Source organism: Ahaetulla prasina, chromosome 4 (assembly GCF_028640845.1).
Source record: "Ahaetulla prasina isolate Xishuangbanna chromosome 4, ASM2864084v1, whole genome shotgun sequence".
In the NCBI taxonomy this organism is placed as follows: domain Eukaryota; kingdom Metazoa; phylum Chordata; class Lepidosauria; order Squamata; family Colubridae; genus Ahaetulla; species Ahaetulla prasina.
The window spans coordinates 42,066,185-42,083,018 of NC_080542.1; the positions used below are offsets into that span (position 1 = coordinate 42,066,185).

The following is a 16,834-nucleotide window of genomic DNA, read 5'->3' on the forward strand; positions in this document are numbered from 1 at the left end:
TGGTAGTGCCACGGTGAAACCAAGGGAGAAGAAAAGCAAGAGGAGGGGGTTGGATCCCTAATAACCCGGGGCAAGGATACAAGTGCCAGTCCTTGGCTCTGTGCAGAAATGCCTTGCTTTGCCAGTAGAGTCACCAGTCCAAGCTCCTTTTCTTTCTTCTCCTGCCTGTGTTGTTGCTTAAGGTGGGACTGAGGAGGGGAAGACCGGCTCAGCCCCGTGCAGGGCCCACAAGATGGCACAATAAAGACTAAGGAACAGGAAGAGAAAAACACACAAGCATTTAGCCTAAAGGTTTTAATATGTTTGGGTTAGGTGCTTAATTGCAAACATACATCCCAGCCCACCTTGATTTGTTCTGCAATAGCCTCTCAATCTGCGGGCTGGGAATTCTGGCAACTGGAAAGTTTCTTTCACGGAAACTCTTTAGAACAATATCTAAATTATATGGTATTTTTTCCACTAGGTCCAGATGCCCGTGATTACCTGGGCCCTGAAAATACTAAAAAAAAAAAATACTATAAAAAATAAGAAAGGAGCACATAATGGAGCAAACCAAATGGAGAAATTGGCTGACTCCGCCCTCTTCCGTTCAGTCTGCTAAGTAAAGGAAAGCTTTGCAGGATGTGGCCTTGTGCTCCATTTCCACAAATTGCTCCTGCTGGTGCATAGGAAAAGAGAGTTGCCCTAATATTTTGGGGCTTGACTGAATACCCTCTTTCCAAATTATAACAACATTTTTTAAAAGGTACTTTTTGGTTCCCTTTGAGGTAATTGAGGCAGGTTCCTGGCAATTCATATGGGTAGTGGCTGCCTCCCGTTGTGCCCAGGCTGGCTGAGAGCTACAGACTCTGACCCTTTAAAGCCCAATTCACCACCATTTTATTTTTAATTGGGCCTTCTGCAGAACAAAAGGAGGGTCGGAACTAGCACAGCATGTGAATTCTGTGTCAGCCGTAACACCCTATTTTTAGCAGTCTCCTGAGCTACAAGAGGGTCGCCTTCTCTAACCTGGCCCCCTTCAAGTGTCTGGGGACTACATTTCCCAAAATTCCTCAGCCATGCCATGAGTGCAGCAGCACCTGCTTTCTAAAATCAGGTACCTGATCTTGGTGTCCAGGAGGAAGATATTTCCTTCTTGGTACCTGACAGAAAAAGATGGCGGAGGCAGAAAAGCTCTGGCCCATTTATTAATCCTACAGAAGTGTATAAAATGTGTGGTTTTAACATTTTTAATTATTTTTCTATTTGTTTTATAACCTATAAGCCAGATAAAGACCCCTAATAGGACAGATGGCTATCATGAAAACTTTAATAAATAAATAATAAAACATATTGTGATTGGCCTATGAGGCCTGACTTCTGGTTCACCCTTTATATGTTAGCCATGAAAACCAGCTGTGTTATTTTGGGCCACTCACTTTCTCTCCACCCAACCCAACTCAGAGAGTTGTTGTTCTGGGGAATAAAGGAGGAGAAAGGTGTGTTGGATATGCTTGCTCCCTTGAGTTATTTATCAAAACAATAAAGGCAGGATACAAGTAAATAAATAAATAATCTGTAGGTTCCAATTGTTTGGATTTTTTCTTTTTGTTTTGCACAGCAATAATATAGCATTTAGACTTATATACTACTTCACAGTGCTTTATAGCCCTCTCTAAGCGGTTTATAGTGTCAGCATATTGCCCCCAACAATCTGGGTCCTCATTTTACTGACCTTTGAAGGACAGAAAGTTCTGAAATAGGCTTTGTGTAAAGAAATACTCAAAACTTAAGAGATGATGTTCCAGGCTCAGATACGACATCACCACTGACATCATTTTCCACAGTGGAATGGCTCCTTGCCACCTGTCCCCAAATATTAATGATTGCCCATTTTTGATTTAGAAAAAGGTCTCAATAGCATTAGTTTTGTTAGCTTTCGATTTTCCTCCTTCTGAGGACAGGATCAGCTGAAACCTCAGCATTTAAAGTCAGCATCACACATTTCATTTTAGTTAATTTGCAGAAAAGCAGAAAGGTTGGCAGTGAAATCTAAAAAATATAGTAGGTTAAAATCTTACTTTCCCAGAGAGCCTGAATCTAGCTGCCCATATCAACCACCAAGGATGGCTGCTGGGTTTACAAACTGCTATAGGTTAGGATACAGTGAGTTTGAGTAGCATATGGCTCAGCAAACAGTGGAAGCCTCGCTATTGTTTATTAATTAAATTATAATATGATGATCTGGACACAGCAGTTGGATTTTGTTGACCTGGATTGAACGTTTAAGCCTATCATATACAATCAGTCACAATGTTTTATATAAATTCATAAGTTTCCATGTAATGCAGGATCATAAGAGCTGTAGTCCGATGTTTTCTGGTGAATGACAGAAAAACTGACTTAAATAAGCCCCTTCCTTCCTTCATTACTTTGTTCTTTTCTTACAATGAGCCGTTTAAGAGAAAGGAGGCCCATAGGCTTTGCTTATCACCCAAATCCTCATCAATCCATTATCCTTCAGCAAAACCTTCTTAACATTAACCAAGCAAAAACAAAGAAGGTCTCCAGAACAGGGGGGAGGCTGCTCATTCGATACCTCTGAACTAAGAACCTTTGACTCCTTTAAGTTGGCAACTGAATGGGAAGATAAAGGGAGAGAAGAGACTCAGAGCAACTAAAAGCCTCTGAAGAAGTATTTGAGCAACTGCATCCAACATTAATGTTGACCAAAGGCAGGTGCCTGTGTTTTATTATCCCACAGTGACTTTTTATGGGCTTCCCAGCAGGTGGTTTCTTAGCCAGGGCTTCATCTGGGCCAGTCTCAGCTTTGACCATCTGACAGTTAAGCAAGATGTCCCTAAGCATATGCAGTTATTTATCCCTAAGATATGCAATTTATCATGTCAGTTTTCTGGACAGGCTTGATCACCAGAAATCATTTTAAATCAACCCCAGCACTAAGGAGTTATAATTTCCTCCTCCCGGTTCTATGAACTTCCAATCTCTATTTCCTGCAAGGCCTTGCTCCTCCCTGCAGCCATTATCCAAAGGGTTTGGGTCCCCTTTTCTCCAACTCAGGGTCACTCGGGAGGAGTTGAATCAAGGAGGGAAGTTCTGCTCCTGGATAGAGAGGAAGGAAGTAATAAGCAAGGATATCTTACTTCAGGACTCCAATCCATATGCAAATCGTGCATATCAGGAGACATGCCTGAAGTCAGGATTTGACAATAAGGAAGGAGGAGTATGCAAGACAAGAGGTAGAAAACAAAAATCCCAGATGTGCCTATACACATCCTTTATGTAGGAAATGGCTTTCCCATGTAGGAGGAGGACAGGTGGCTGGAAAGCTTAAGGGAAGGGCAATAGGATGCTTACCTGGGTGTCACCATGGTAACCTCTTTGCTAGAGTGCATGATGCAACAGGTGGTGATGGTGAAAGTAGGCGGGGTCTGGGGCAGATTGTTAACGGAGTGAAAAACTAAACGGGACAGGAAAACAAAGGGTTAATGAGTGAGTAGAATGGAGAGGGGAGTCATGGAGGTGGACAAACATCAAGGGAAAAGGGAACGGGAAAGCTTCTATGAAAAATAGGGCATTAAATTTCATCCAATTTGTCAACAATGATTCATAGCCTCCAGCTGGAAAAGGGGTGGAGAACCTGTGGCTCCCAAGATTTTACTGAACTACAACTCCCAACATCTCTCACTGTGGCTAAGATTGGCTGAATCTGCAGGTAATAACTGTCTGAAAAAGTAGACCAGTGTTTCTATATCTCAGCACTTTAAGACGCATGAACTTCAATTCCAGAATTACACAGCAAGCATTCTTGTCTGGAGAATTCTGAGAATTAAAATTCATGTATCATATATTTGTTGAGATAGTGAAACACTGAACTAGAAGAAAACAGGTTCTCCAGTAGAAAGTTACTCCTGAAAGCCTTCTCTCAGACACATTCTCATGACCCCACCTGATTCATTGCCACAGGAACACTGCCAAAACCCCCATAGTATACATACTAGTAATGCTGAGTTTGGACCTCGCCAGTAGGCACATATACTAACTATCACAGCTGCCAATAAATTATGACTGCTTTTCTTGCAGGAAAGATGAGGTGATTATTTACTAACTTTCAAATCAGGATTTCCTCAAATTTTACCAAGACAAGCTAATGTATACCATTAGGAGTGACCCTGCTTAGCCCACTCACCAGTTGGCTTTTCTTTGGCTTTAAATGGTGTTGAGGTAGCAAGGGAAGACAAGGCGCTGGCATCCATGTCATCTTCTTCTAAGTCATTTAGATTGTGGACCTCTCCAAGATCAGTGTCAAGTTGGCGGAAATCTTTGGTAAGGACACCTGGTCGAGGGTCCAGGATTCCTGCCAGGTGAGGCCGGGCCAGCTGCTGCCAGTGGTGCAAAGTCATAGAACCTAAGAGGAGGCACAGAAGTCTACTTGAGTTTGCTGGACCCAGTGGCAAATCCCAGCAAAAATAATTTGTATCATGCCTAAACAGAAGTATGGGGAATTGCAAACCAACATTATGATGAGAAATAGGAATTTCCAAACTACATGGACAACACATGAAAGGCAGGAAGGAATCTTGAAAGATTTAAGCCCCAATTCGCGAATACCAGTCACTTATAGTTCTAGAATGTCATCTGGGGTATCTATCTATTTCAACTCTTCAGGAATCCGATAGGAACATTGTCTAATTAGACACAACTAGACACAACTAGACACAAGAACAGTTTTTTCCCGAAGGCCATCACTCTGCTAAACAAATAATTCCCTCAACACTGTCAGACTATTTACTGAATCTGCACTACTATTAATCGTTTCATAGTTCCCATCACCAATCTCTTTCCACTTATGACTGTATGACTATAACTTGTTGCTGGCAATCCTTATGATTTATATTGATATATTGATCATCAATTGTGTTGTAAATGTTGTACCTTGATGAACGTATCTTTTCTTTTATGTACACTGAGAGCATATGCACCAAGACAAATTCCTTGTGTGTCCAATCACACTTGGCCAATAAAATTCTATTCTATTCTATTCTAATTGGTTGGGTTTCACCCATTTCTATTCTGTGCTCTATTAAAGCAATTAAACCTGGTTGTATGGAAAACATACTGTATGTTTACAGTCCCATAACAACTTTTCTAAATCTTTTTATTGTGCCTTGGACTCAGAATTAATATGTATCTTTCCATGGGATGGCTGCAGTATCACTTGGTCCATTCTGGATGGCTTTCTTTCAGTACAAGGAAAGCCACCACAAGTTCAGACCCATTATGGCATTTCCTCAGGACATTGGAATGGTAGATTTTCTTTTTTCTATCTTCCAGTTCAATTTCATAATTCACTGACTCAATTCTTTCCTTTACTATGTAGGGACCTTGCCTCTTAGCCTGTAATTTGCTTTCTTTACTAGGCAATAAGAACAAATACTTGCTTTCCTATAATAAATTGCTTTGCCTTTAAACCTTTATCACTGACTCTCTTTTGTCCTTCTCTCCTTATCTCTAAATGCTCCTGGGCAATGTGTCCTAGGGGTTTTAACTTATTCCTCTGAGTTATAATATATATATTAAGTTCTTAGGGTCTTCTATATTTTCACACCAGCATTTCTTAATAATGTCTAAAACCCTCAACTCTTTTCTTTCATTAAAAGGAGGAGGGGGTTAAAATTCCATGGATGTCTGGGGAATTTTCCTAAATGCAAACAGTAGAATAGACAGCCATGTAACCAGGGGTGAAATGCTCCCGGTTCGGACCGGCTCGCCCGATCCAGTAGCGATGGCGGCGGCTGGTTCGGAGAACTGGTGGCAAAAATCCCTGGCCCCGTACCCCCTACCTCTGTTGAGCCGTACCATCAGCAGAGTTTTTTTTTAACTTTTAAAAGCAGTTTTTCTTCAGCTGAAAACATGCCTTTAAAAGTAAAAAAACAGCCTTTGATCCCACTGCTCAGCTGAGATCGGCAGAACCTTTAAACTCTTTTTAAAAAGTTTTAAAAGGCTCCTCTGGTGATCTCACCTGAGTTCCTTATCAGAAGAACCTTAAAAAACATGTTTTCTACAAGCTGTTCAGCCGAAGAGCTTGTAGAAGACCTCTTAAGAGGTTCTGGGCTGCCACGAGGCAAGCCTCATGGGATTGTCAGAGGAGCCTTTTTAAAAACTTTTTTCCCTCTGGCAATCCCAGAGGAGTTGCCTCATCATCACAGGCTTTTAAAATCATTTGTCACCTCTTACAACAGCCCATGCCCACCCAACTGCCCCTTCCCCACTTACCTTATTCCTGCTCCTTTCAGGCTGGCAAAGCATTAGCTAGCAACTGATTATGTCTATGTAAAATCTATCTGCTGAATCTGCTAGCAACTGACTGCCTGCTTTGCTGGCTGAGGAACTCTGGAAATTGAAGTCCACAAACCTTAAAGTTACTAAGGTTGGAGATCCCTGATCTAAAAAATATTAATAAAATAAAATAATAAAATAAAATATTTGTGCAGCTTTCTGAGATTTGGTGTATTTCTGTAGTGTTTCACTCTAACTACACAAACACACAAAATCTCACAAAGCTGTATGTGGCATTTTGTGTGTGTGTGTGTGTGTGTGTGTGTGTCTGTTGTGTTGTGTTGTATGTGTGTAAAGTGTGAAAGTTGGTTTTTGAGCTTTTTGTGGCTGTGTGAAGTGTGTGAAGTGTGAAGTGCAGCTGCTTTTACATTGTGTGTGAATCAGTTGTGTTGTGTTGTGTTGTGTGTGTGTGTAAAGTGTGAAAGTTGGTTTTTGAGCTTTCTGTGACTATGTGAAGTGCAGCTGCTTTTACTGTATGAGTCAGTTGTGTTGTGTGTGTGGAAAGTATGAAAGTTGGTTTTTGGTACCTCTTATTGTTTTTTATACTTTATTATTTTTATTATTTATTGTTATTGGCCATGCCCACCCAGTCATCTGACCACCAAGCCACACCCACCAATTAAGCCACGCCCACAGAACTGGTAGGGAAAATTTTTAAATTTCACCCCTGCATGTAACCCAAAATATTGGGTCTTGGCCTGCATATTTCTTAAATATAATTTTCAGGGTTTGGTTCATCTTTCCAGTAAAATAATCTGCCTGAGAATGATAAGGACTTTTTATTTTTAAATCTCCACAAAGCTCCATGTGATGATCTCGATTGGTGTGCTTATCCTACTAAAGATTTTGACCAGTTCCTTAGCTATTCCTCAGTGGAACTCTTTCTGGGTACCAAGTTGCTTAATCACAGACAAAAAGGATATATTCACTGCATTTACTAAATCATGGCAGAAGGACTACAATGTCCAGAAAAGGAATGGGAATTAAATGTATTATCTCTATTGGAACTTTATTGTATTCCACTTTTGATTTCACTAATTGACAAATAGAGCAGGATCCACAGTAATGGGCCACATCTTTACAAATGCCTGGCCAATAAAATCCAAACTTCTCTATGTGGTCCTATCTCTATGCATATGTCCAGGCTGTGGATTTTCATGGCTAGTTCCAAGATAGCCTTGCAATATTCCTGAGGAAGTACTATTCGTTCAGTTGTTTCTCTATATATGGATGAAAACTAATTTGAAACAGCAGTCCTGATTTTTCTTGGAATCTGGGTATTACCTCTTTGTTTCCCTCCTTTTCTGCTGCTAACCAACAATGTTTTAATACTTGGTCTTTCTTTGCAAGGGTCCTTGGCAAATTTCACATTTCGGAGTCTTTATCACTATGATTCTCTATGGCTAGCTTTGTTGGTCTTTCTTTATGCTTTCTCCTTTCTAGGACATCTCCTTTTAAATCAGGATGGCTAGGAAGAATCCTAGATTCCTTCCCATGTTTCTGCTCTATCCTTGTCCTTGCCTTAGATTGGGCTCTTGTGGTTACTCTCGGTATCTGAGCCCCCTTCTTGAATCCTTTCCTGAGTTCAATCCTCAGTAAGTGAAAAATCTGTTCCAATCATTAGGTTACATGGTAAGCTGGGGATTACTCCTACAACCATTACATGAAGTACATATAAGTCTTACCAGGAATTTAACATAGCTTAAAATAAACAAGAAACAACCCCTCCCCCAAAGTCTGTACTTTTCTCCACATTAAAATGGGAGGAGCCGTCCTACAACGTTGTTTTTTTTTGTTTACATTTATATCCCGCCCTTCTCCGAAGACTCAGGGCGGCTTACAGTGTATAAGGCAATAGTCTCATTCTATTTGTATATTTACAAAGTCAACTTATTGCCCCCCCAACAATCTGGGTCCTCATTTTACCTACCTTATAAAGGATGGAAGGCTGAGTCAACCTTGGACCTGGTGGGGCTTGAACCTGCAGTAATTGCAGGCTCTGTGTTCTTAATAACAGGCTGTGTGTTTTCACACACACCCTCCCCCCAATCTAGATCTTGGAACTGCCAGGAATTCACCCTTCCAGTTCAGGTTTGCCCGTAGAATTTCTCTTCCCTTTTGGAATTTCATAAGATTACTTTTGGAAGTGTAGTACAGATACTCCTTAACTTACAACCACAACTGAGTCCGACATTTGTTAAGTGAGTTTTGCCCTACTTTACGACTTTTCTTGCCATAGTTATTAAGTGAATCACAACAGTCATTAAGTTAGTAACATGGTTGTTAAGTGAATCTGGCTTTGCCATTGACTTTGCTTGTCAGAAGGACACAAAAGAGGATCACATGACCCCCGGACGCTGCAACTATCATAAATATGAGTTTATGAGCCAAGTATCCGAATTTTGAGTACATGACCATGGAGATGTTGCAGTCATACAGGGTGAAAAATGGTCGTAAATAATTTTTTTTAGTGCGCTTGTAACTTCAAAACAGTCCCTAAATGAACTGTTGTAAGTCGAGGACTACCTGTACTATTCAGAAATGGCACTCTGAAAATAATAAGCTTGGAAAGCCACACATTAAATGAACTACTCAAAGTAAGCTGAAGAGGCCTGGGTTCCCCCTTTGCACTAACCTTCCATAGGCTTAACAATTTGAAGCTTATCAGGGAAGCAACAGTAGGAGCTCAAGGAGGCACCAGAACTGCCTGAATAGTTGGTGCCTATGGATGCGATGCTTCCATTGGGGGTCAGACACCCACTGAAATCCTCTGCCTCCCGAGCCAGGCGCTTCAGTTTGCATTCACGTTCCATCTCAAAAAATGAATACTCAGTGCTGTGGTTCTTCTGGCGAGCAGACAAACTCTGGATAGCAGCTTCCAAGACATGGCGGCCAGGTGTACCTGATGTAGAATCCACGCCGTGGCTACAATAAAGAGAGTTGTGAAGGTGATCTGATTCTGAAAGCACCACCATTAGCCTGTTGTCAGAGAAGGAAATCCTGGTTCTCCAGATGTTGCTGAATGATAGCTCCTCACAGCTCCAATATGCATAGTGACAATGGGGGATTCTAGAAACTGTCATTCAGCATCTTTTGGAAAAGCACAGACTGACCATGATCCATCAATAAGTCAACAAAAAGATAAAAATCAGTCCCAGAAACAGATCCCTGACTCAAAAAATAAAAACATATTATTGAAACTGGATGGGAGAGACAAATATGATGAAAAGAGATTAGAAAAAACCAACAGACATCTTGTCTTGATTTCAGTCAAGGACTGGACTTTTGGCAACTGCACTTTTATAAGATTTGAACCAAGACATTTTTCACTAGAGGCAGAAAGTACCATGAAGTTCTCTGGGATTGACAGGGGGTATTTTTGGGTACATCAGCAATTTGATGGGTTGTGCCCAACAATGCAAGGTGTCAAGAGGATACCGTTTTGGTTTGCAAATCAAAGTTTGAAAAAGCAGTGCCAAAAGAATCTAGATAAAAGCTTTTGACAGGGTAGTCATAGCAATTAGAGAAATAGGATAGTAAGAATTGGTCTCCTTTTTTTGTTAGAGAAATCCAAGGTAATGTGAGGAAGTAATGAGGAGATTTGTCTTTCTTTAACTATCCATTTGTTATGGCTTTTTCATCTCAAAGCCCCTGCCCTGAATTGCTTCCTAGAGATAGAAACATAGTTATTTGACAGCTTTTTCTTCATCAAAGGCCCAGCAGGGCAAAATACTGATGAATCTTTTGATGTCCCTTGAGGCAGTCCCCAAATCTTTCTCATTTTTTTTTCTTTCAGTGGGACTATCTTCAACTATGGATGGTCTGGAAAGTCTGGGATCCATCAAGGTAAACACCCTTCCCTGAAATATATGGTTCCATAAACTGTGTGAATAGGTTCATGTCCCACCAATAACTATGGGCAAGGAATGAAGATGGAATACGTTGTTATACTCCTGGGAAATAGCCATAATCCAAGGCTGGTGAGCCAGAAATTATGTAGGTTTGGCCTTTAAGATCTAATCCAAGCTTCCTAAGAACATGGTCTGGATATTTGGGGATGATAATATCCAGAACTCTTGTCCTAACTGATCTGAAGATTGCCAGATGGTGAACTGGGCTTACTCAACCATGAGATATCTCCTACAGGATTTGCAAGGCAGTATTCCCACAGAGGAGTCCAGATCCTAGAAATACTCACTGGGTATCATTGAGAACTTCAGGAGCCAGTTGAACCTTTTCTTCTGGCATAATGGGGCTATCTGAACCATAATGGTTGTTACGTGGAGTGCTAAAGTGACTGCAGGCCACTGAAGCTGCTTTGGGGGAATGTGGAGGAAGACTCAAAGGGGTTGCCCTTCCCGATTTAGCTTTTGTTGCTCGTTTCACAGCCTTCACTGTCTCAAACACACGCCGGAAGCTTCTGAAAATAAGCAGACAGATGGACATATTGTGATCAGTGATAGAAATCAAAGAGAAGGTTGATCACTCTCTTTATCAAAAGACTCAAAAAAGTCACATCCTTGAAATACTTGTAGGTGCCAATTTTCCCCCAGTGTTGTTTTAAATAAAATCATAGCCTTTACTGTCCGTAACGCCAAGAAGTATTCTAAGCTCCACCTATCTGCAGTCTAAGTCAGTTCATCTCTAGAAGTTTGGTGCCTCCTCTAGCACTTCCATCACAATATCACCTCCTGGTAGTGAGCATCCCTTACTTCTTCCTTCGTAGAGCTATAAACTGGTTTTGTGGTGTTTTTTTTTTTAAAGTCAGGCCTCTTCCAATCTGTGAATGCTACTGTACTCTCCACTCACTTGTACTCAGATGACCCAGAGCTGTCCATCCCTTTTCTCATTGTGCTCTTGATCTCTGCAGCCAGGGAATCCTGTAACAAAAAGTAACCATGGGCAGACTATTCTTCTGGCAGCAAAAAGTAATAGTACTTAGGAAGTTCCTAAATATGTTTCTCCTTTTCTGTTCCTACTGGACTAGAACTTCCCAAGTGCGAACACAGAGCTGAACAGTGTTCTCCTAAACTCTAACCAGAAAGACACATTAGCACCAGCTATAATATGCTTGTTTGTTTAAATTTGTATTAATCCGGTTCTGCAAACTAAGGTTTATGGCATAGTATTCTGTCTCCAGTCAAGAAATATGTATTCATTAAACCATTACTGAAGAAATGATGACTCAGCATGATATGGAAATTGAGTCACTGACTGTTCTCTTAGCCATTACTCAGAGATGCTATTTCTATAAAACACCTGTATCCAAAGTTCATTGTAAAATAGTTCTGGCAATTGAGTCTTGGACAAATTAAAACAATCACACTCTTAGATGTGCTTGCTCCCCTCCCCCCCATGTTCCCCGCTCTGTAAAGTCTAGAGGTTATTCTAGAATAACTAAAAATAGAGCAGAACAGAAGAGAACAGTTGGGAGGTACCTTCGAGGTCATCTAGTCCAACCCCCTGCTCAAGCAGGGACTCTATACCATTTCAGATAAATGGTTCTCCAGTCTCTTCTTGAAGGCCTACAGTGTTGGGGCACCCACAACTTCTGAAGGCAAGCCATTCCACTGGTTATTGTTCTTACCATTAGGAAATTTCTCCTTAATTCTAGGTTGCTTCTCTCCTTGATTGGTTTCCATCCATTGTTTCTTATCTTGCCTTCAGGTGCTTTGGAAAATAGTTCGACCACTTCATCTCTATGGCAGCCCATCAAATATTGGAACATTGCTATCATGTCTCCACTAATCCTTTTCTTTTTCATTAGACTAGACATACCCAATTCTTGTAACTGTTCTTCATATGTTTTAGCCTCCAACTTCCTAATCATCTTTGTTGCTCTACTCTGCACTCTTTCCACAGTCTCAACTGTTTTTACATATTCTGTGACCACAACTGGATGCAGTATTTCAAGTGTGGTTGTACTAAGGCTTTGTAAAGTGGTACTAATACTTCACGTGATCTTGATTCTATGAGTCTATTAATGCAGCCTAGGATTGCATTTGGCTGCTGCTGCACACTGTTGGCTTATATTTAAGTGATTATCCATTTGGACTCCAAGATCCCTCTCACAATTATTGGCATTAAGCCAAATTTTCCCTAATTTGTATCTGTGGAGTTGTTTTTTCTTGCCTAAGTGTAAAACCTTACTTTTATCTATACTGAGTTTCATTTTCCTAGGTAAGGACCAAGTCTGTTGAGATTCTTTTTTATCTTGAGCCTACCTTCTGGGGAATTGGCTATTTCTACCAGTTTAGTGTCATCCACATATTTGATGAGTTCCCCTTCTATTTCCTCATCTAGATCGTTTAGGAAGATATTGAAGAATACCTAAAACAGAACATTCAGATACCCCACTACTTCCCTCCAAGTGGATGTAGTTCCATTGAAGCTACACATTGAGTATGGTTTGTCAGACAGTTACAAATCTGGTGGTGATGCTATCTATCCCACAATTTTCTAGTTTACCAAGAAGAAGGATGTAGTCTACTTTATCAAATGCCTTATTGAAATCTAAGTGTACTATGTCCACAGGATTTTGCTGATCCACTAGGTTAGTCACTTTCTCAGAGAATGAAATAAGATTTGCTTTTGATATGATCTGTTTCTGATGAACCCATGTTAGCTATTGGTTAATGCTTCTAGATATTTGCAAATTTGTTGCTTGGGTTATCTTTTCCAAGATCTTCTCAGGCATTGATGCCAGGCTGATTGGTCTTTAATTTCCTGGATCTGTTTTTTTCCCTTTTTTGAAGATGGGAACCACATCATCTCTTTTCCAGTCCTCAGGTAGTTCCGCGATGCTCCAAGAATTTTGAAAGATGTGGTTCAGTTGTTCAGATATCACATCTGCCAGTTCCTTCAGAACTCTGGGATGTAATCTGTCATGACCTGATAAACTGAATCCATCTTGAGCAGACAGGTGTTATCTTACCTTATGTTTGCTTATTTTCTTATTCTAATTTGCATTCCTAGACTGTCTTTTGCAGTTCTGCTTTTGGTAAGTTGGGTGGTATTTTCTGAAGACAGATGCAAAGAATAAATTAAGCAGTTCTGTTTTCTCTCTACTGCCTGTTACTTCCTTGCCATCTTCTCCCATTGATGAACTGATTGCTTCTGTGATTTGTTTCTTGTTTTGTATGTGTTGAAAGAAACCCTTTTTATTATTTTTGACATTTGTTGTAAGTCTTCTTTCATTCTGAGCCTTAGCTTTCCTATCTTCATCTTTGCAGGTCCAGGCTATTTGTTGATACTCTGTCTTAGTTATGTGACCCTCTTTCCATTTTTTGTACTTATCCTTTTCTTCTTCTTTCAGTTAATCGGACAGTTCTTTATGCACATTGATTTTTTTCTTGGATTTTTTATTTTTCTTTTCCAATGGTATTGAGCTGGACTGGGCTTTTATGATCATATTTTTCAAAGTTTCCTAAGCTTCTTGAGCTGATTTCCCCTTTAACATTTTCATCCATGGGTTCCTTCCCAAGTTTGTTCCAGCTTCTTTAAAGTCTAAGACTCTGATTTGATTATGTTCTATTGCTTGTGTCTATTTTATTTTGAACTCTAATATGGCATGGTCACTCTCTCCCAAATTTCCTTCAACTTCTATTCCTTCTATCACTTCTTCCCTGTTAGTAAAAATAAGGTCCTGTGTGACTGTTCTTGTAGTTGCCTCCTCTACTTTTGAATAACAAAGTTAGGTAGGTTGGCCAGGAATCTGTTTTTTTTCCCATTTATTGCTGAATTTGTCTCCCAGTTAATGTCTGTGTAATTAAAATCTCCCATTACTCCTGTGATGTATTTCCTACATACACTTGTTAACTGTTTAGCAAAAAGTTTGTCTATTTTTTCTGCTTGGTTGGGTGGCCTATAATATATGCCTATGATAATGCCATTCTTTTTTTTCTTTTATGTTAAGCATTCTAGCAGGCTTTCATCTTTGGTTTTGTGCATCTCTGTGGAGAGGAAGTGATCTATAACATATAATGCAATTCCACCTCCTCTTTTGTTAGGTCTGTTTCTTTTGGATAGTTTATATCCTATCAGTACATTCCTGTCACAAGTTTTATCCTACCAAGTTTATATATGGATAGCTGCCAGGACAAGTCCCTGCATTTTTCTTGGCAAAATTTCGGAAGTGCTGACCATTGCCTCCAACTTAGAGTTGTGAGAGAGAGATGGACTGGCTCAAGTTGGTTTCATGCCTAAGGCAGAATTAGAAATCACAGTATCTCAGTTTTTAGCCTGCTGCTTGACACTGTACACCAATCTGGCTCTAGGTTCCATATGTATCTTATTTATAAATGTGTTCTCGTATCCTCCTACTATATATATATTATACATTCTACATTTATACACACACACACACACACACACACACACGTATACATATATGCTCTTATCCACTAAAAATGCATTATCTACCCTTACCAAGGGTAAGAAGGTGGGGGAACTGTGATGGATGGTGCTATTGGGCAAACTGCGGTTGCGAAGGTTTTTTATGTCTTCCTGAGCTTCATGCAACATTGCTTCACATTCTGTGTATTTCTCCTGTGTGTCCTGGAGCTGAAATGATATCACAGAATAGAACAAAAAGTCAGGAACATCATATTTAATGGTGTTAAATATGTGAGTAAAGGGAGACACTAACTAAAAACAAGGGGTTCCCACACAGAGCTATTTTAAACCATTTTCTGAGCCAAAATCATGTAGCAATGGAGTGCTGCTTGCCTGCTGAGTAATACGGATAATTAGCGCTGAGTCATCATTTCCAGATGCCACCTGTGTAATCAATGATTTCTTGACGTTTTGGCTATGCCAGGGGGTCTAAAGTAGAGTCAGTATCAATGATGTTTTTTTCCCCCTTTTTGCTCAGCAGTGGCTGAATCGGTGCGCAATTTAGGCGTTCTCCTGGATGCACGGCTGTCTTTAGAAGACCACTTGACAGCCGTCGCCAGGGGAGCTTTTCATCAGGTTCGCCTGATTCGCCAATTATGCCCTTTCCTGGACTGGGACGCGTTATGCATGCCCTCGTCACTTCCCGTCTGGATTACTGCAATGCTCTCTACATGGGGCTCCCCTTGAGGAGCACCCGGAGGCTCCAACTGGTGCAGAATGCGGCCGCGCGGGGGATTGAGGGAGCTCCTCGTAGCTCCCATGTAACACCTCTCCTGCGCAGGCTGCACTGGTTGCCAGTGGTCTTCCGGGTGCGCTTCAAGGTGTTGGTTATCACCTTTAAAGCGCTCCATGGCATTGGACTGGGATATTTACGGGACCGCCTGCTGCCGACAGTTACCTCCCATTGTCCGATACGTCCAGTGCGCGTCCACAGGGAGGGTCTTCTTAGGGTGCCGTCGGCTAGTCAATGTTGGCTGGCGGCTCCCAGGGGAAGGGCGTTCTCTGTGGGGGGCCCGGCTTTATGGAATGAGCTGCCGGTGGGACTCCGTCTCCTCCCTGATCTCCGGACCTTTAAGCGCGAGCTCAAGACTTTCTTTTTTCACCAAGCGGGGCTGGCCTGACTGATTTTAGTATGGGGGTTTTAGTGGGTTTTAATAGGGTTTTTACCAAGATTTTAGTTTTGATAAATTTTAGCTAATATTTTAAGTTACAGCGATTGAATCAGTTTTTTAAATTTGATAGTGTATTTTAAATTTGTTGGGATTTTTGTCATTTTATTGGCTGTACACCGCCCTGAGTCTTCGGAGAAGGGCGGTATAAAAATACGAATAAATAAATAAATAAATAAATAAATAAATAAATAAATAAACAAACAAACAAACCAGGTGACTACAGAAATGAGATATCTAACCAGGGCATCTTAGCATATCGTATATATGATTACTACAAGAATAATTTCATTTGTGCCTGTATACTTCTATGGCATTTGGATGTATGTTTCTTCTTTCAGAAGTTTCTGCCAATTTAAGCAAGATAGATATAACTTCTAGGATGGGCAGAAGTGGGGAAAATGATGTATTAATATAATTTTTAATCATACTTCTGTTCTGCCCAACTACCTGCTTTGTCCTGGCACTGCTTATTTTTTAAAAATGTGCCCCCCAAAATCACCTAATGGTCAACTCTACTGTGACTCTCCCCCCACACACCCCTGCTCTCTCTCACACATCCATCCATCAAAAGCTTTGTACAGAAAACTATAACGTGTTGCCATAAAGCCATTTGGGTTCATTTGTGGAAAGCTCAGAGCTCCTTGCCATCCTTTCCATGCAACCACCTCTCTCCCCACTTTGCTGCTTAAGGGACCCACCTCTCTGCGAAGCTGCGATTGGATTTCTTTGCCTGCAGCGAGTTGCTGTTGCAATTGCTCCACTTCAGAAGAATACTGGAGGAGAAAGGGAAGAGGGGAAAAAATCAGTCACCAGGTTTACACTGCTAAGGGTATGTATTTTTTTTCAGGTGAGTAACTTGAGTGCTATAATAAATTACTTAAGACACCTCCCTGCAAAAAAACATCCCACCACTACACATGTACACAACA

General features: G+C 40.8%; 1 protein-coding gene across 1 annotated transcript in view; it reads right to left on the reverse strand.

The window, feature by feature from the left end:
* HAP1 (huntingtin associated protein 1) overlaps positions 1 to 16,834 on the reverse strand; it is a 321,391-nt gene that overhangs the window by 245,953 nt on the left and 58,604 nt on the right. Inside the window, exons 10-16 of the mRNA XM_058182688.1 lie at positions 16,604 to 16,678; positions 14,767 to 14,901; positions 11,149 to 11,219; positions 10,538 to 10,759; positions 8,975 to 9,264; positions 4,190 to 4,408; positions 3,358 to 3,460 (exon numbers count right to left, since the gene is read on the reverse strand). Coding sequence (XP_058038671.1) covers positions 3,358 to 3,460; positions 4,190 to 4,408; positions 8,975 to 9,264; positions 10,538 to 10,759; positions 11,149 to 11,219; positions 14,767 to 14,901; positions 16,604 to 16,678 — 1,115 coding nt within the window. The remainder of the gene's footprint in view (positions 1 to 3,357; positions 3,461 to 4,189; positions 4,409 to 8,974; positions 9,265 to 10,537; positions 10,760 to 11,148; positions 11,220 to 14,766; positions 14,902 to 16,603; positions 16,679 to 16,834) is intronic.